At 30.5% G+C, this 14,778-nt stretch overlaps 2 protein-coding genes across 5 annotated transcripts in view; both read left to right on the forward strand.

The window, feature by feature from the left end:
* Positions 1 to 14,778, forward strand: part of LOC132718935 (receptor-type tyrosine-protein phosphatase kappa-like) — a 35,396-nt gene that overhangs the window by 6,619 nt on the left and 13,999 nt on the right. Inside the window, exons 1-11 of one of the 3 annotated variants that reach the window (XM_060702642.1) lie at positions 8,630 to 8,819; positions 9,118 to 9,198; positions 9,520 to 10,788; positions 11,240 to 11,345; positions 11,639 to 11,736; positions 12,108 to 12,379; positions 12,993 to 13,139; positions 13,471 to 13,558; positions 13,903 to 13,967; positions 14,288 to 14,324; positions 14,598 to 14,701. In XM_060702642.1, coding sequence (XP_060558625.1) covers positions 9,159 to 9,198; positions 9,520 to 10,788; positions 11,240 to 11,345; positions 11,639 to 11,736; positions 12,108 to 12,379; positions 12,993 to 13,139; positions 13,471 to 13,558; positions 13,903 to 13,967; positions 14,288 to 14,324; positions 14,598 to 14,701 — 2,226 coding nt within the window. In that variant the 5' untranslated portion in view covers positions 8,630 to 8,819; positions 9,118 to 9,158. Of the gene's footprint in view, positions 1 to 8,629; positions 8,820 to 9,117; positions 9,199 to 9,519; positions 10,789 to 11,239; positions 11,346 to 11,634; positions 11,737 to 12,107; positions 12,380 to 12,992; positions 13,140 to 13,470; positions 13,559 to 13,902; positions 13,968 to 14,287; positions 14,325 to 14,597; positions 14,702 to 14,778 lie in introns of those variants that run through there. The other 2 variants (XM_060702640.1, XM_060702641.1) reach the window with 2 other exon arrangements.
* Positions 236 to 2,941, forward strand: LOC132718936 (uncharacterized). Of its 2 annotated transcripts, none has more exons than XM_060702643.1 (4): positions 236 to 712; positions 1,300 to 1,409; positions 1,671 to 1,789; positions 2,747 to 2,941. In XM_060702643.1, exons 1-4 carry the CDS (start codon positions 635 to 637, stop codon positions 2,920 to 2,922), a joined length of 483 nt encoding a protein of 160 aa, XP_060558626.1. In that variant the 5' UTR covers positions 236 to 634; the 3' UTR covers positions 2,923 to 2,941. The 2 variants fall into 2 exon arrangements, with proteins under 2 accessions (XP_060558626.1, XP_060558627.1); XM_060702644.1 differs by having other exon boundaries at positions 2,750 to 2,941.

The following is a 14,778-nucleotide window of genomic DNA, read 5'->3' on the forward strand; positions in this document are numbered from 1 at the left end:
CATTTGTGAACGCAATGGGAGTTGTACAGAATGTAAGGAAGGATTTACCGGAGAATACTGCCAAAAGAAGTGTAAAAGATGTAAACCGGAACAGCATGTGGTAGATACAATGGCATGTTGCGATGAATGTATAGAGGGATATTATAACTACCAACTGTGATAGGCAATGTTCAAAGAATTGCAAGACATGTTGTTAGGAATGAACGCACACACCATTGCATGTCCTGTAAAATTTGGGAGATATAGGAAAATGTTCGATAGGAAATGGACAAGAATACCACTTCATGTCATCAAGACTGCCCAGATCATTGCAAGAACAAAACCTGTACATTTGATTCCGGTGAGTGTGACAGAGGCTGCGATGAAGGGACACTGGGGTGTAAAGTGTAACAATTAATGTTCTGATAATTGCACAGATGACGAATGCTTCCAGAACAATGGAACGTGTTTTTCTAGAAAAACATGTGATGCCAACCGTTTTGGTAAAAACTGCGAAAACTTTTGTCATCGTAATTGTGTGGCAAGTGTAAATGGTAAGAGTTGTAATTCTTTAAACGGACATTGCATAAGGGAGTGTGTACCAGGCTATTTTGGCAACTTTTGTGACCTTAAATGTAGCGGCAATTGTCGGAAGATGACCTGTCAGAAAGATGGCGGTTTTTGTCTATTTGGTTGTATAGATGGATATAAAGGAGACAAGTGTGATTTACAAGGTCAGTCTTAACAAAATACTGTTACTCTAAGTTTCGTATGAATTGCATGAAACTAAATTTCTAAAAAACTAACACAAAGCTTAACACTCAATTATAATATATTACTGCAATATATTGCATTCACAAACTTAATGCAAATATAGATTACATCTACTCATTATAAACACAGTGCCTTTTAACTTTGGAACACTATTATGTAATATAGTTTTACTATTTTAATAACTCATGCAATATGTATCTTAATTATTTTAAGTAACGATTCGAGATGCGTATGTTTTATAAGTAAAAGAAATTGTCCAAAACCTGAATCAGGATTTTTAAGATATCGGTGTTAAAAAAACTTTCCGCGGAAATCTTGATCTAATTATGAGCGCTATGATAACGTTATAATAGTGTTCTCCTGAAGAGAAAAATATCTGGTCACTGGAATACTTAACTATAATAACCTTAATGTAGAACATCTTTTGTCATATGTAACATGTTTTATTTATACAATTTGAAATGAAAAAAATGTGAGGCATGATTCAAAATGGTAGTGACGTTGAAAATTCTGACAAGATATCATATGCTTTATTATCAATTTGCGGAGTCTATACAACACGGAACAGGGAGTTGTTTCAGTTTGGTTGTCGGCGCTTCAATCGCTTCGGCATGTCTGACCTCAGTCATGATACTTGTTATCGTTCTTTTAAGAAGGTAAATATTGACAACAGTATATATTGACTAAATTAAGTTAATGATTCACCAAAGGGACAAACTTTTAGAAATCAATGAAAAAAGACTGAAAACAAGACATCAATCTACACAAATGTCATTCAATATTTGATTTATTTGATAATATACGAATAAATGTTTTAAAAAAGAACATAAATGTTAAAAGAAATGTTCTTACTAAAATTACTTTCGGAAGGCTTATAAAAGTCAAATATTTTTATCATTACATGTTTAATCTAAAAGAAAATGTAAACACCAAAGAGACAAGCCCAACAAGCACAACAAGTCAAATGTGAAGAGAAACGGTAACGAGGAGACAGCTTTAGTATGCATTGAACCGACTACAAACCAATCTGATAATGGTAAATTTATTATAGTGAAATCCTTTTTATACCAAGACCGAATTTGGGGTAGGGATGGGGGAGGAAGAAAGCTTGTTGGCAGATCGGTCCATTTAATGGTTTTTGACGACAACTAGAGTTTGGAATGAGAAATTGTGATCAAACTTGGTATATATCAAGCTTATAACCTTTCAAAAACCTTTTTGATTCCCAAGGTTCAAGGTCACTGTTTCTTTAAATAGAAAACGGGTTTTCGAAAGATGATTTGGTATATTACGGGCTCATGTAAAGACCTGGTCTTGCATTGCTTTTTAATCCCAGGATTAATATTTTATAAGCAAACTGCAGTAGGCAAGAGGTCTTGCTAAAAATTGCTTTTGGAACCCATAGTGAATGTCACTTCTACTAAAAAAATAAAAAGTAGACTTAGGATTGAGATATTATGTTCAAATTTGGTGTGTAGCAAGCGTATGTAGAGACCTGGCTTGGGTTTGTTATTGGACCCACCACAACAGTCAAGTTCAAGTAAAACTGTTACTGAAAATTGAAGAAAAACAACAACGTTTTCTGGACAATAACTAAAGTAAGGCGTATCGATACCTTTTTTACCACAATGCCATATTGTAATCAAACTTGGCTAATAGCAAACATACGAAGATATCTCTTTTTTGGGATTGTTTGTGCCACCATCAGGGACAGTGTCAAGATCACTGTTTCTAAAAATAGAAAAAAAACGTTACCGGTCTATTTTGATAGATAACAAGATTTAGGAATCAGAAAGGGCTATAAATTGTAATTATAACCTGTACAAAGATGTATATAAATTGTGATAAGATGAATTTTATTAATGTGCAATAAAGTTGTTTAATGTAAATAAACCACATGTTATCAGTTAAAAAACATACTAATTCAAATATATAAAGTCCATTTTAGTTTTCTTTTTAACTTGTTTATCGTTTAATTTCAACAACAACGAAGAAGCAGTTCCGGCTTACTCCGACGATAACAATACACCAGGTAAAGTAAATGATGTCGCTACAGTCTATGAAAGTCTAACAATTAGTGGCACTGACGTCCGTCAAACAGCACGTTTATGTTCGACTGACTACACTTCGTTAGAGGTTTGTTTTCCAAGTTATAGAAAAACAGTTTGAAAAGTTAATTGTGTTGTTGCAAAGATATGTTTTAGATTCTCCATTTATTTAACTTTGCATGTAACGCCATGTACTTTCTTTCTTGTCATCCACAAATCATCCCGTCATATGTTTCATGTTTGAAAATATGAGACATTGTAACAGCGTCATTGTGCTGTAGTTTTTATTCATCTTTGTTATAAACTAATCATTCCCTTTCTAATATACTTTGGCTAAAGTGAAATTACATTTAGATAATTTCACTATGAATTGAAAATAATATAGGTGTACTAATTTTCGTTATATACAGAAAAACATGTACATTAATTACATATTTTCATGTTACCAATTTTATCATTTTCTTAAAATATCATTCTACTTTGTTACTTTTTCTATTTCATCTAACAAGTTATACCGACACTAGATAAACGAAATTTGTCTACAGAAGAAACAGGCAATCCGAATCATTATTACAACAATGAGGTCAAATTCCAACATATGATAGTTTTTGCATTGGGACAACAACAATTACAACAACAACATCAACAATAACATACACGATGAAAAACAATAACAACATATCCTTGTCTGGAGGGTAATACACGATTATGTTGTATTATCACGGTATATCTATCTAGTTGAAGCTATATATCAACTGCGCCTGTTTACTGAAATAATGCATTCACTGAATCAGATGTTCTTTGAAGTCACTGAAATTTGAGATACTTATTGTCTTGTACAAAGTGTTTGAAATAAATGACTTTAGAAATGGACTCATCAAGTTGCGAAGCTGTTCAAAAATTAAAAAATATAATGAGTATAATAAGTTGTTAATCTGTTAATCTACTAAATATTATCGCAGTTTTTGTTTTATATAATAAATCATGATTCTAATGATATTTGTATGATATTTGTATAATATTACGTTTTGTATAATATTTGTATACTATAAGGTCTTGTATAATATTTGTATAATATAAGATTTTGTATAATATTTGTATAATATAAGGTTTTGTATAATAGTTGTATACTATAAGGTTTTGTAGAATATTTGATATACTATATAAGTTTTTGTTATAATATTTGTATAATATAAGGTTTTGTATAATAGTTGTATAATATAAGATTTTTGATATAATATTTTTTATAATATAAGGTTTTGTATAATATTTGTATAATATAAGATTTTGTATAATATTTGTATAATATAAGGTTTGTATAATATTTGTATACTATAAGGTTTTGTATAATATTTGTATAATATAAGGTTTTGTATAATAGTTGTATACTATAAAGGTTTTTGTATATAATATTTGTATACTATAAGGTTTTGTATAATATTTGTATACTATAAGGTTTTGTATAATATTTGTATAATATAAGGTTTTGTTGTATAATAGTTGTATAATATAAGATTTTGTATAATATTTGTATAATATAAGGTTTTGTATTAATATTTGTATAATATAAGATTTTGTATAATATTTGTATAATATAAGGTCTTGTATAATATTTGTATAATATAAGATTTTGTATATAATATTTGTATAATATAAGGTTTTTGTATAATATTTGTATACTATAAGGTTTTGTATAATATTTGTATACTATAAGGTTTTGTATAATATTTGTATAATATAAGGTTTTGTTATAATAGTTGTATAATATAAGGTTTTGTATAATATTTGTATACTATAAGGTTTTGTATAATATTTGTATACTATAAGGTTTTGTATAATATTTGTATACTATAAGGTTTTGTATAATATTTGTATAATATAAGGTTTTGAATAATATTTGTATAATATAAGGTTTTGTATAATATTGATGTGAATGTGAGATACAATGTGTTGTTGAAAGAGTAGACTTGTGAAAATATTAGCTCATTCACACGATCGGTAAGGAAAAATATTGCCGAGTGGCATAAATAAAATAGCATTGAAAGACCATAAATTTTGTTCTTTACATAGTAGTTTTGCTGTTGATACTCTATTACTTGTACGCATATGTGCAAAATATTTGTTTGTTTCGGGTAAATTTAAGTGACAGAATGCATAATGAGTTCATTTACTTAGTTCCGTAAGGAAAATTAAATATTCACAAAATATAAATATTTTTTTATTGTATGTTTATGAATTATTCACAAAATACATTTATAGATATTTGTATACTGTATGTTTATGAATTAAAAACAGCAGTATTTCTGTGTCAATTTTATTGTAGCAAAGATATCAAATGCACGTAAAAAATTACATCACTAGTTTAGCGGTTGCATGAACGTTTATCGAATAAACATTTTTCAAGATAATCGTCATCGTTGCAGTGAAATTCTTACGGACTGTGTGCGTCTGAAAACATTTTGATTTCCTTTAAAATATACATAAAACGACTGAATAGATGTAGGATTTTCATTAGTCATTTTAAATTTACAAACTCAAATCAGAAAATCCCATTGGCCATACAAAAGTAAAATGATATAAAGGACCCTTTTGAAACGTTTACAGGCGCCAGCCCCCATAGCTCAATCGGTTAGAGTGCGAGACTTGTATTCACGACATTGTTGGCTCGATTCCAGGGCTGGCAAACCAAAATAACCAATCAGTCTTTCGGATAAGATCTTAAATCGAGGTGCAGTGTACGGGTGTTTAAACACTTGGCACGCTAAAGAACCAGAAGATGCTTCTGGGACATCGTTCTTTATCTATAATTGCACTATCCTCTAAAATATAAAATTACTAATACTCTTCAGAAGGACTCGCCCATATGTGCAACCGGTGGTGAGTATAATTTAGCTCAATAGGTAGAGCTTTAGACTGTAGGGTTCGATATCCGGACGGCGAATGTCACTTTCGTTGTGATTGATCATGATTTTTTTTTCTTTTCTAAGGTCATTCGCAATGTACCTCTGCTATTGCATGTACATTAGTCGAAAGTGAAGGCAACTAGTACTGGTAAACTGCTTGACGGCCTGACCAGGATCGATACAGTGCCTGAACTGCGCTCTGGAATATTTAATGTGGCTTACTGCAGTGATCCGGTGTGAAAACTACCAACATCACCACCACCACGTTAACAGGCAAAATTCCTAAACAATGTTAAGGAGAATCGCGAACAAACATTTCTAGTTATTTTTTTTTTTGATATACAGTCTCTTTCCCGTTAAACATTTAACAACATTTCACATTGATTTGAAAATTGCATTAAAGGTCCTGTAACACAATTTTTATGGTTTTATATCATAAATACGATGCTCAAATTAAGATTGATCAATATTGTTAGTTCCAACAAGCATTATTTATAAAGATATTACTTAATTTAACATTTTATGTAAATAAAGGGAGGTAATCAGAAATTCATTTTCTAAAAAGTCTTAGTCAATTTTTTCAATAAAAAATGAATTCATATATTTAAGTGATTACATATAATGTGCACAAATATTTGTAGTACATTTTTTAAATATTCTTTGATGTTTTAATAGCTTAAATAGAACATAAGAATATATAAATGATATTTTATAATGTTTGTCTGAAATAACGAGATCACCAATTCAGCTTAATATCCCTGAAACTGCATGAAAATACCGAAATACATAACAAAAAAACAACAACAAAAAAACCCCCAAAAAACAAAAACACACACACAATAAAACAAACCCGGTACATTTAGTAGGCTATATTCGGAGTGCATGCTATTATTTGATTATTATTCTTTTCAATTTATATAATTTCCATGATTTCAATATATCTTTGCATATTGATAAAGCATTACATTTATATCTACATTAATACGTCCGTATAAAGTACACTTAGTGCATTTTTCTTAGAGTGTTTCCTAGAACTAACCGTAAAATATTTTTTAACAAAATAATTTAAAGACAATGAGGGTTACTTGGGATCTTTTAAGTGTCTTTTAAGTGTTCCACACTAAAGGATTTGGTACATCTACATCTTTTGTGTTAAAATCTAAAATAAGTCTTATTATTATTTAAAGAATTGAAGCGGAAATGTTAAGAACGAATAAAATAACAATTGTGACGTGTTCGATATATTTTATTAATGAAAATGTATGCGATTATGGATTACAAAATTAAATTACAATTAAAATTACAAGTGGTACAAATAAACCCGAGAATTAAAGTATAACAAAATTAATACACAGCTTCATTACGAGTTTTGTTTTCAAAAAAATTAACTTAAATGTTAAGACGTAATCAAACTACTTTAACCTTAAAAGTCAATAACCGAGATACGATGGTAATTATTGTCATTGTAACATATCTATAGCTTGATACATTTGGCAGACCTTTAAATGAACCATAAATTGCTGAGGATAGATTTATATTAATGAGATGGAAAAACGATGTGTTTTGACTTCCTTATCAAAACATGTTTTACTAAATATGAATAATTCATGTACAGTAACATGGTTACCAAACATAGACTCATTAGGAGGTATTTCATGACTGGTTTTCACCACGAATAGCTCCATCACGAAAGTATTATACAACATTGTTCTGTAATATCAGACTCCTAATTCATTTCCTAAACTATTAAGACACTTTAGTTAATTTATATATAAAATTGATATTTTCAATGTCACGCCTTTCTCTAACAAAAAATAACATATGTAATTTATAGAGTAGTTTTGTGTTAACATTCATATCTGAACGCAGTTAAAACATAAAAAATCCAAGTTTTACAGATAACAGTTCATGACAGATGTGAAGCTGACTTCTTAAAAATTATGTGTTATTACAACAATTAAACTTTTAAAAAAGACAAGGAGACGAAATCAATAAAAAAAGAAAGAAAAAAACATGATCGGTCTGACATTTTGCATACCAAAGATTTAGACTCTCGAGAGATCTGTCGTTTTCTTGAATTGAATGATTCAGAAGATATACGTTTACAGAACACAGAACACCAATTTAATATTGTAGCCATTACTTTTATACTTTCATAATCATCTAAACATTTATGATGTTAAAGAATATATCTGCCACAATATGAAAACTATGTAAGAATATAATCGACAAGACACTTCTTAGATAGTATTTTATTCAATCAACATCTAGAACCGCCAATCTAGATTTAGAGGCTTTTATTTGTCAATTATAGTAATTTGTGTTCTTCATGTGTTATTATTTCACACAGTTAGTTTAAAACCTAACATTTACACTTATAAGACCCAGGTTCGTTCTTTAATTTTGCTAAATGCAGAAAACGTTTGTAAAATCATTTAGATAAAATTTCCGGGTAATATGTCACAAAAATTGTTCAGCAAATCCTATTTCTGAAATGTAATTATAAACGTCAATAATACTCGTACCAAGATATCGTAACGTCAAACGTAATTCGTGTCGTTTTTCTATGTAATATACGAGCAAATGTATTCTGTCAAAGACAATGTCGATGATTTTGTTATATAAATTTTAAACCACACTGTAAAACATACGTGTACATAATATCTGGTAAGAATTAAAGTATACCCAAGTGTTGCGCAAAAATAATAAGACAGAAAATCTGAAACATTGTTCTGTCATTGACAAAGAAGTTATATGTACTAAGATCATTTGACCGCTAACCACATTGCATGAATCATTAACGCTTATTACATGTATATATGACACGAAAAAAGGTTTGAAAAACAAGGAAGTTGAAGATCTTTTCAATAGTGAATGGCTAATTATTTCGGCACACTTGTCTCATTGCATGTTTCTATTTGAAAACTTCTTGAAAGTTTTATAAATAAGCTGTTATTTTGAATAATTAAAGTACTTAGTCATAAAATATAAAATGGATATTTTTATCTACATGTAGTAGCTACTTAAAAGTCACACACGTGGCAAAAGAGGAGGAAAATAAAACGAGACGTTATTAATAATTACACTTGGTTCTCTGCTGGACATTTTAAACCAGGTAAGGATTTTCTTCTTCACAACTTTTTATTTCACAATTATTTAAAGGAAATTAAATTAAAAAAGGAAAGAAAAATATACAAAAGTAACAAAAAAAACAACAAAAAACGAAACAACAATCCAATTATAAATAAATGAATAAAATAAAAGAAAAACTAAAAAAAAAACAAACCCTCAACGGATAACATTCTTGAACAACCTAGCAACAATTTTTTCCTGAATAAATTGATTGCCATTCTTTCATCTGAAATTAATGTAACACATGAAAGTCATTCTGTTATATACTATTTCTATTACAGCAAATATCGTAGCTCTTCAACAGTATATATAAAAACAAAACATGAGGATTATTGTTGTTATGTCAGTTCTGTTTGGCAGTTGTAAGTATTTTACATTTCTAGTAATGATATAAAACTATTGCATGCATGTACCTCCGTAGTATGATTTAGGTAGTTGGCTCACTGCACAGTGTCTAAGCACGCTGAAGACTTTTGACTTACTTATGGAACGTTGATGGTTTTACTCATGTGCCTTCTTGTGCCTGAAACAATGTATCCAAATCGGCAATTTAATCGCTTAATAAAATTGATGTTTGTCGTTCGGATTCGAATCATAATATAATTCCTCGCATTCGACTCCAAACGCGATTTTAATGATCGATAAAGTCACTGTTTTGATTTAGTCTGTAATCATTGTTCCAGCGTTTGCGTCAAAAGAATGCGCGACTGGAAGGAATTGTGAACAGACGTGCATGACAAACTGTGTCACTTGTTCAAGAGATAATGTTTGTGAACAATGTGAACCTGGATATTTTCTCAGCTATAATTCATGTCAAAAATGCCCATCAAATTGCGTAACTTGTTCATCTTTGCATAAATGTGGTATCTGTGCAGATGGATTTTACATTGGTCGTTTGTACGACGATAGTCGACATCAATTACAAACCAATTGTAGTATACGTTGTAAGGAGGAATGTTCATCATGTACATCATACGAAAATTGCAATACCTGTACAGATGGTCGACATCTATGTAAATGCAAAACTCAAAATGGATATAACAAGCAGTGTGCATCTTGTTACAGTGGCAAATATGGCAGTTATTGTCAATGGAGATGTTCAGTTGGTTGTAAAAATCACACCTGTGATTTCAATGCCGGGACGTGTGAATGTGCACTCAATTTTCAAGGATATCGTTGTAATCGCTGCATAGAGGGTAAATATGGATCAAAATGTGATACAACTTGTCCACTTACATGTAAAGGGAACATTTGTGAACGCAATGGGAGTTGTACAGAATGTAAGGAAGGATTTACCGGAGAAAACTGCCAAAAGAAGTGTGAAAGATGTAAACCGGGAACAGCATGTGGTAGATACAATGGCATTTGCGATGAATGTATAGAGGGATATTATTCTACCAACTGTGAAAGGCAATGTTCAAAGAATTGCAAGACATGTGCAAGGAATAACCCACACCATTGCATGTCCTGTAAATCTGGGAGATATAGGAAAATCATCGATCGAAATGGACAAGAGTACACTTCGTGTCATCAAGACTGCCCAGATCATTGCTTGAACAAAACCTGTACATTTGAATCCAGTGAATGTGACAGAGGCTGCGTGAAGGGACACTGGGGTGTAAAGTGTAACAATACATGTTCTGATGACTGCACAGATGACGAATGCTTCCAGAACAATGGAACGTGTTCTTTTAGAAAAACATGTGATGCCAACCGTTTTGGTAAAAAATGCGAATACGTTTGTCATCGTAATTGTCTGGCAAATGAAAATGGTAGGAGTTGTAATTCTTTGAACGGACAGTGCATTGGGGATTGTTTACCAGGTTATTTGGGCGACTTTTGTGACCTAAACTGTAGCGGCAATTGTCAGAATACATCTTGTAACAAAGATAGTGGTTTTTGTCTATTTGGTTGTATAGATGGATATAAAGGAGACAAGTGTGATTTACAAGGTCAGTCTTGAATAATTACTGCAAGTTACATATGAATCGGGTTTTATGAACAAAACTTTTTTTCTTCAAATTAACTAAAAATTTATCAAAAAATGTGAGTAATCATATAGATACTAATGCTGGCATAATTAAAATGTCAATGTAGATGGTACCAATTCATTAGGAACACAAGTTTACTGTTTGTATAGTATTGGCAATTTCATAATTATTTAATGTTATGAAATGATTCGATGATGATGATGATGTTGATGGTGGTGGTGGTGGTGGTGGTGTGTTTTATCACGACTACCAAGATATTTATGTTAAAACGTGTCACAAAATCCTTGTCCGAATCACGAGTCCTATATTGACGTTAAATTTCTCCTCAAGCGAAATAGTAAAATATTTTATCATTCTAATATAAACTCATTAATTCTTATAAGATATCACATGCTTTATCATCAACTTGCAGAGTCGATACAAAATGGAATTTGGAGTACCAATATCGTGATAATCATTGCTACAACCGCTGCTGCGATATCCGCAATTATAATAATTGCCATCCTTCTTTTAAGAAGGTAAGTAATAAGTAAGTGATGATATATATTAATGAAAAAATACAATAAATATTAATTAATAAAATAAAAGTAAACTTAAAGCTAAAGAACTAAAAAATGATAAAACAGTTAATCAGAAAACAAACTAAAATCTGCAAAAAACAACATTCATTCTTTATATTGACAGTTGAACATATAAAGGTAGAAATAAACATCAATACGTGTGTATATTAAACAAACATCATCGTATATGCTTGATAAACATAAACTACAATAAGGCTTATAAAGAGCAAATATATTTTATCTAAATGAAGATGTAAGATACAAAGAGATAAACGCGAGATGAAGAAGAACGCTGACGAGGAGATAGCTTCAGTATGCAATCAACAGCCTACAAACCATCCTGATAATGGTAAACCAAGTTAAAACCTTTGTCTATTTATTATGTAATATGAGTAGCTATATATAAGCATAGGGAATATCGGTAATTCTGTCAGTGTTCTGAAAAATTCTGAAAGAGTAACACATAATAACATGTAATTTAAATACTTTTAACCTAAAAACGTATTTGAAAATGAATATTTCAGATGATTTCTGATTGAGTTTAATAAATCAGTCATAAACATTATAAATGGTCATTATTGATCAATAAATATGTTTTTTTACATAAAGCAACTTCATTTTTCATGATTACTGATTGATAGATGTTCTGAAATTAAATAAATACATTAAGCGTTTTGAGAACTTCCTGACTTATCTATATTTTTATTATCTATGTAAAAGAAATTGTATACGCAATGCCAAACAAACAAAAAGAAACTCCTGAAGCAGACACACCTCCAAAAGGCAAGCCAACTAATGATAACCTGGATCTGATATGTGTTGAGAACACCTCTAACTATATCAACCACGATTCTGCCGCGAGAAACATGTGTACCAAGAATGACATTGGCAGTAGGGAGATGACGGTGGTTAAACAAGAGACTACTGAGGATTGCTTTACCGATGAGGAATCCGTTACCATGGAGACTGGCCGCTATAAAACTGGTCACATGGTAATTATTGATATAAAAGCTTTGAACGATTTTGTGGGTCTTTTAAAAGAAGACAAATGAAATCAATACCTGACTTCGAAAAATATGGCCATATTAAAAACTCGTTATATGTGGTTTTTTTTTCATGCTAAATTCCCCGATACATTTTTTTCCATTAACGCTTTACGGTGAACTACTGATCAGAATAGATAAGTCAACCTGTTGTGCTTATTTTCGAATCTGTAACTGTAAAAGTTTGATTTTATCCCCGGGTTAGCTTGGAAAACCCCAAATTATTCTTTATTCCGGAGTAAGTCTATTTAGTGTGATCTTCGTATTCAAACTGTTTACACAATGTAAGTTTTTGTTCGCAACAATTCAGTTCTTGTGAAAGGTTCAGATTGTTCTTAAGCTTAACAGACATTTGCCGAGTTACCAAGCATTTTAACTGGCCTTTCTAAAGGTATTTAGTTCAAAACTGTGCTGTGATGTTTCACCATTCCTTCGATGCCATTTTACCATTGATTGTTATGTTTTTGAAGCACTGAAATATATCGAAACAATTAAATAGAAAGCATATGATTTTTTTAATCATTAAAAAGAGAACATTTTAAATACCTGATTTTTCTAAAAGGTCTACCAATCTGGAATTGAAACTGCTACATGTACAGACGACACCTATTACAATGTTTTAGCGGTAAACCAGAGGAAAATAACCATAGACAAATTTCCAGAATTTGTTGCAAAGAAGACAACACAGGACTTTGTTAACGAATTCCAGGTACATATTTTAAACGTTGACTCAAGTACGACGTTATCCACTATTTTTATTTTGCGGACACATGAATAGACGTGTTTATGTTTCAAATATTTCTTAGTTGATTTCTATGAATTTCTTTGGTAGTATTTGTTGCAAATGAAATTTATAGTTTAATTGTTTTTCGTTTTTTTTTTTTACTTAACAGTTAATGTCTCGACACGGTGTGACTAGGTAAGGCTAGGCCATATACACGATTATATTTGATTCTCCTCAAATTAACAAAAAGGAAAGAATCAAAAGAGATTTAATCTAGCATTATACGTGTTTAATGTAATTGTCAATACATTTTCAGCAATTACCAAATGGCTTGATTAAGCCCTACGATGACTCGCAGAAAAAAGAAAACATGCCTAAAAACAGATATCAGGGTCTCTTCCCATGTAAGTATCATATGAAATCTCGACAAGAATATTGAAATTTGTAATGTGAGTAAAACTGTTTTGATCCGAACACATTTAAATTTCGATATGGATTTAAACCGACGATAATTTTTCTGCATTAGTAGTAAATGAATCAATGGTTTTGCTATTTATTTTAACTCATACGATAAGTTAAAGTCACGTATAATGCAATTTGTATTGTTACATGTAGTTTCATAAATGAAAAATGTAATTGAGTAAAGAAAAGCTGTTTCTTCTAATAAAGATTCTCTTCTTATATTTTAATTCAAATTCCAATGAACCTAAAACTTGAATAAATTCAACGTTGAATTATATAATTTTAGATGATGACACGAGAGTTGTATTAAGGGAAGGTGACACCAACTATATAAACGCAAGTTATATAGATGTAAGAAAATAATAACAGTATTATAAAATCTATACTCAGATAAGTAAAATGTTTGGTACATAAATGATAAACATAAGATTTTTACTACATATCAAATCCCTTTAGTGGACATTCAAGTATTGAAAAGTAACATATCACGATGAGTCTGTAGTCAATAGTTACAGACGCAACTACTTACGCCTACCATCTACGTTGTCATAGTTATTTAGTGTAGAATCTTGCGTAGAATATATGTTTTATGTGACTACTTTAATTTATTTAATTGTATTTAAAAAACGCAACAACATCCAAACACAATAAAACATCTATATTTATTTCAGGGCTATAACAAGAGGAAGGCCTACATTGCTTCGACTGGTACTCAATTTCTTTTCTTCAGATGATAAAAGATGCATTGAATTTCATATAAACAGAACAACATTGTATTACTATTCTCAATTATAAAGCTATAGTTGAACAATAAAAAACGAAACCTTACATTATACACAAACGTTACACGACTTGTAAGATATATTATTGTACAAGCTGCACATATATTAAATAGCTTTTATGGCCTCTTTAAATTAATTCATTACAAAAATACATGTACTTGTTTCTTTAAAATCATATTTTTGATTTTCGTAAATGTAGGGCCTACAATAAAATTCATGGGCGATATGTCAGCATTTTGGATAATGGTATGGCAAGAGAAAGTTGGGAAGATAGTCATGTTAACAAAGTTGATAGAAGCTGGAGTAAGTATGGGCATGTAATAAATTGCCTTTGTTTAGACATTTATATTATATGTAATATATTGCATAAGTAAGACTGA

Source organism: Ruditapes philippinarum, unplaced genomic scaffold, assembly GCF_026571515.1.
Source record: "Ruditapes philippinarum isolate M1 unplaced genomic scaffold, ASM2657151v2 ctg4105_1_1_1_1, whole genome shotgun sequence".
Lineage (NCBI taxonomy): Eukaryota > Metazoa > Mollusca > Bivalvia > Venerida > Veneridae > Ruditapes > Ruditapes philippinarum.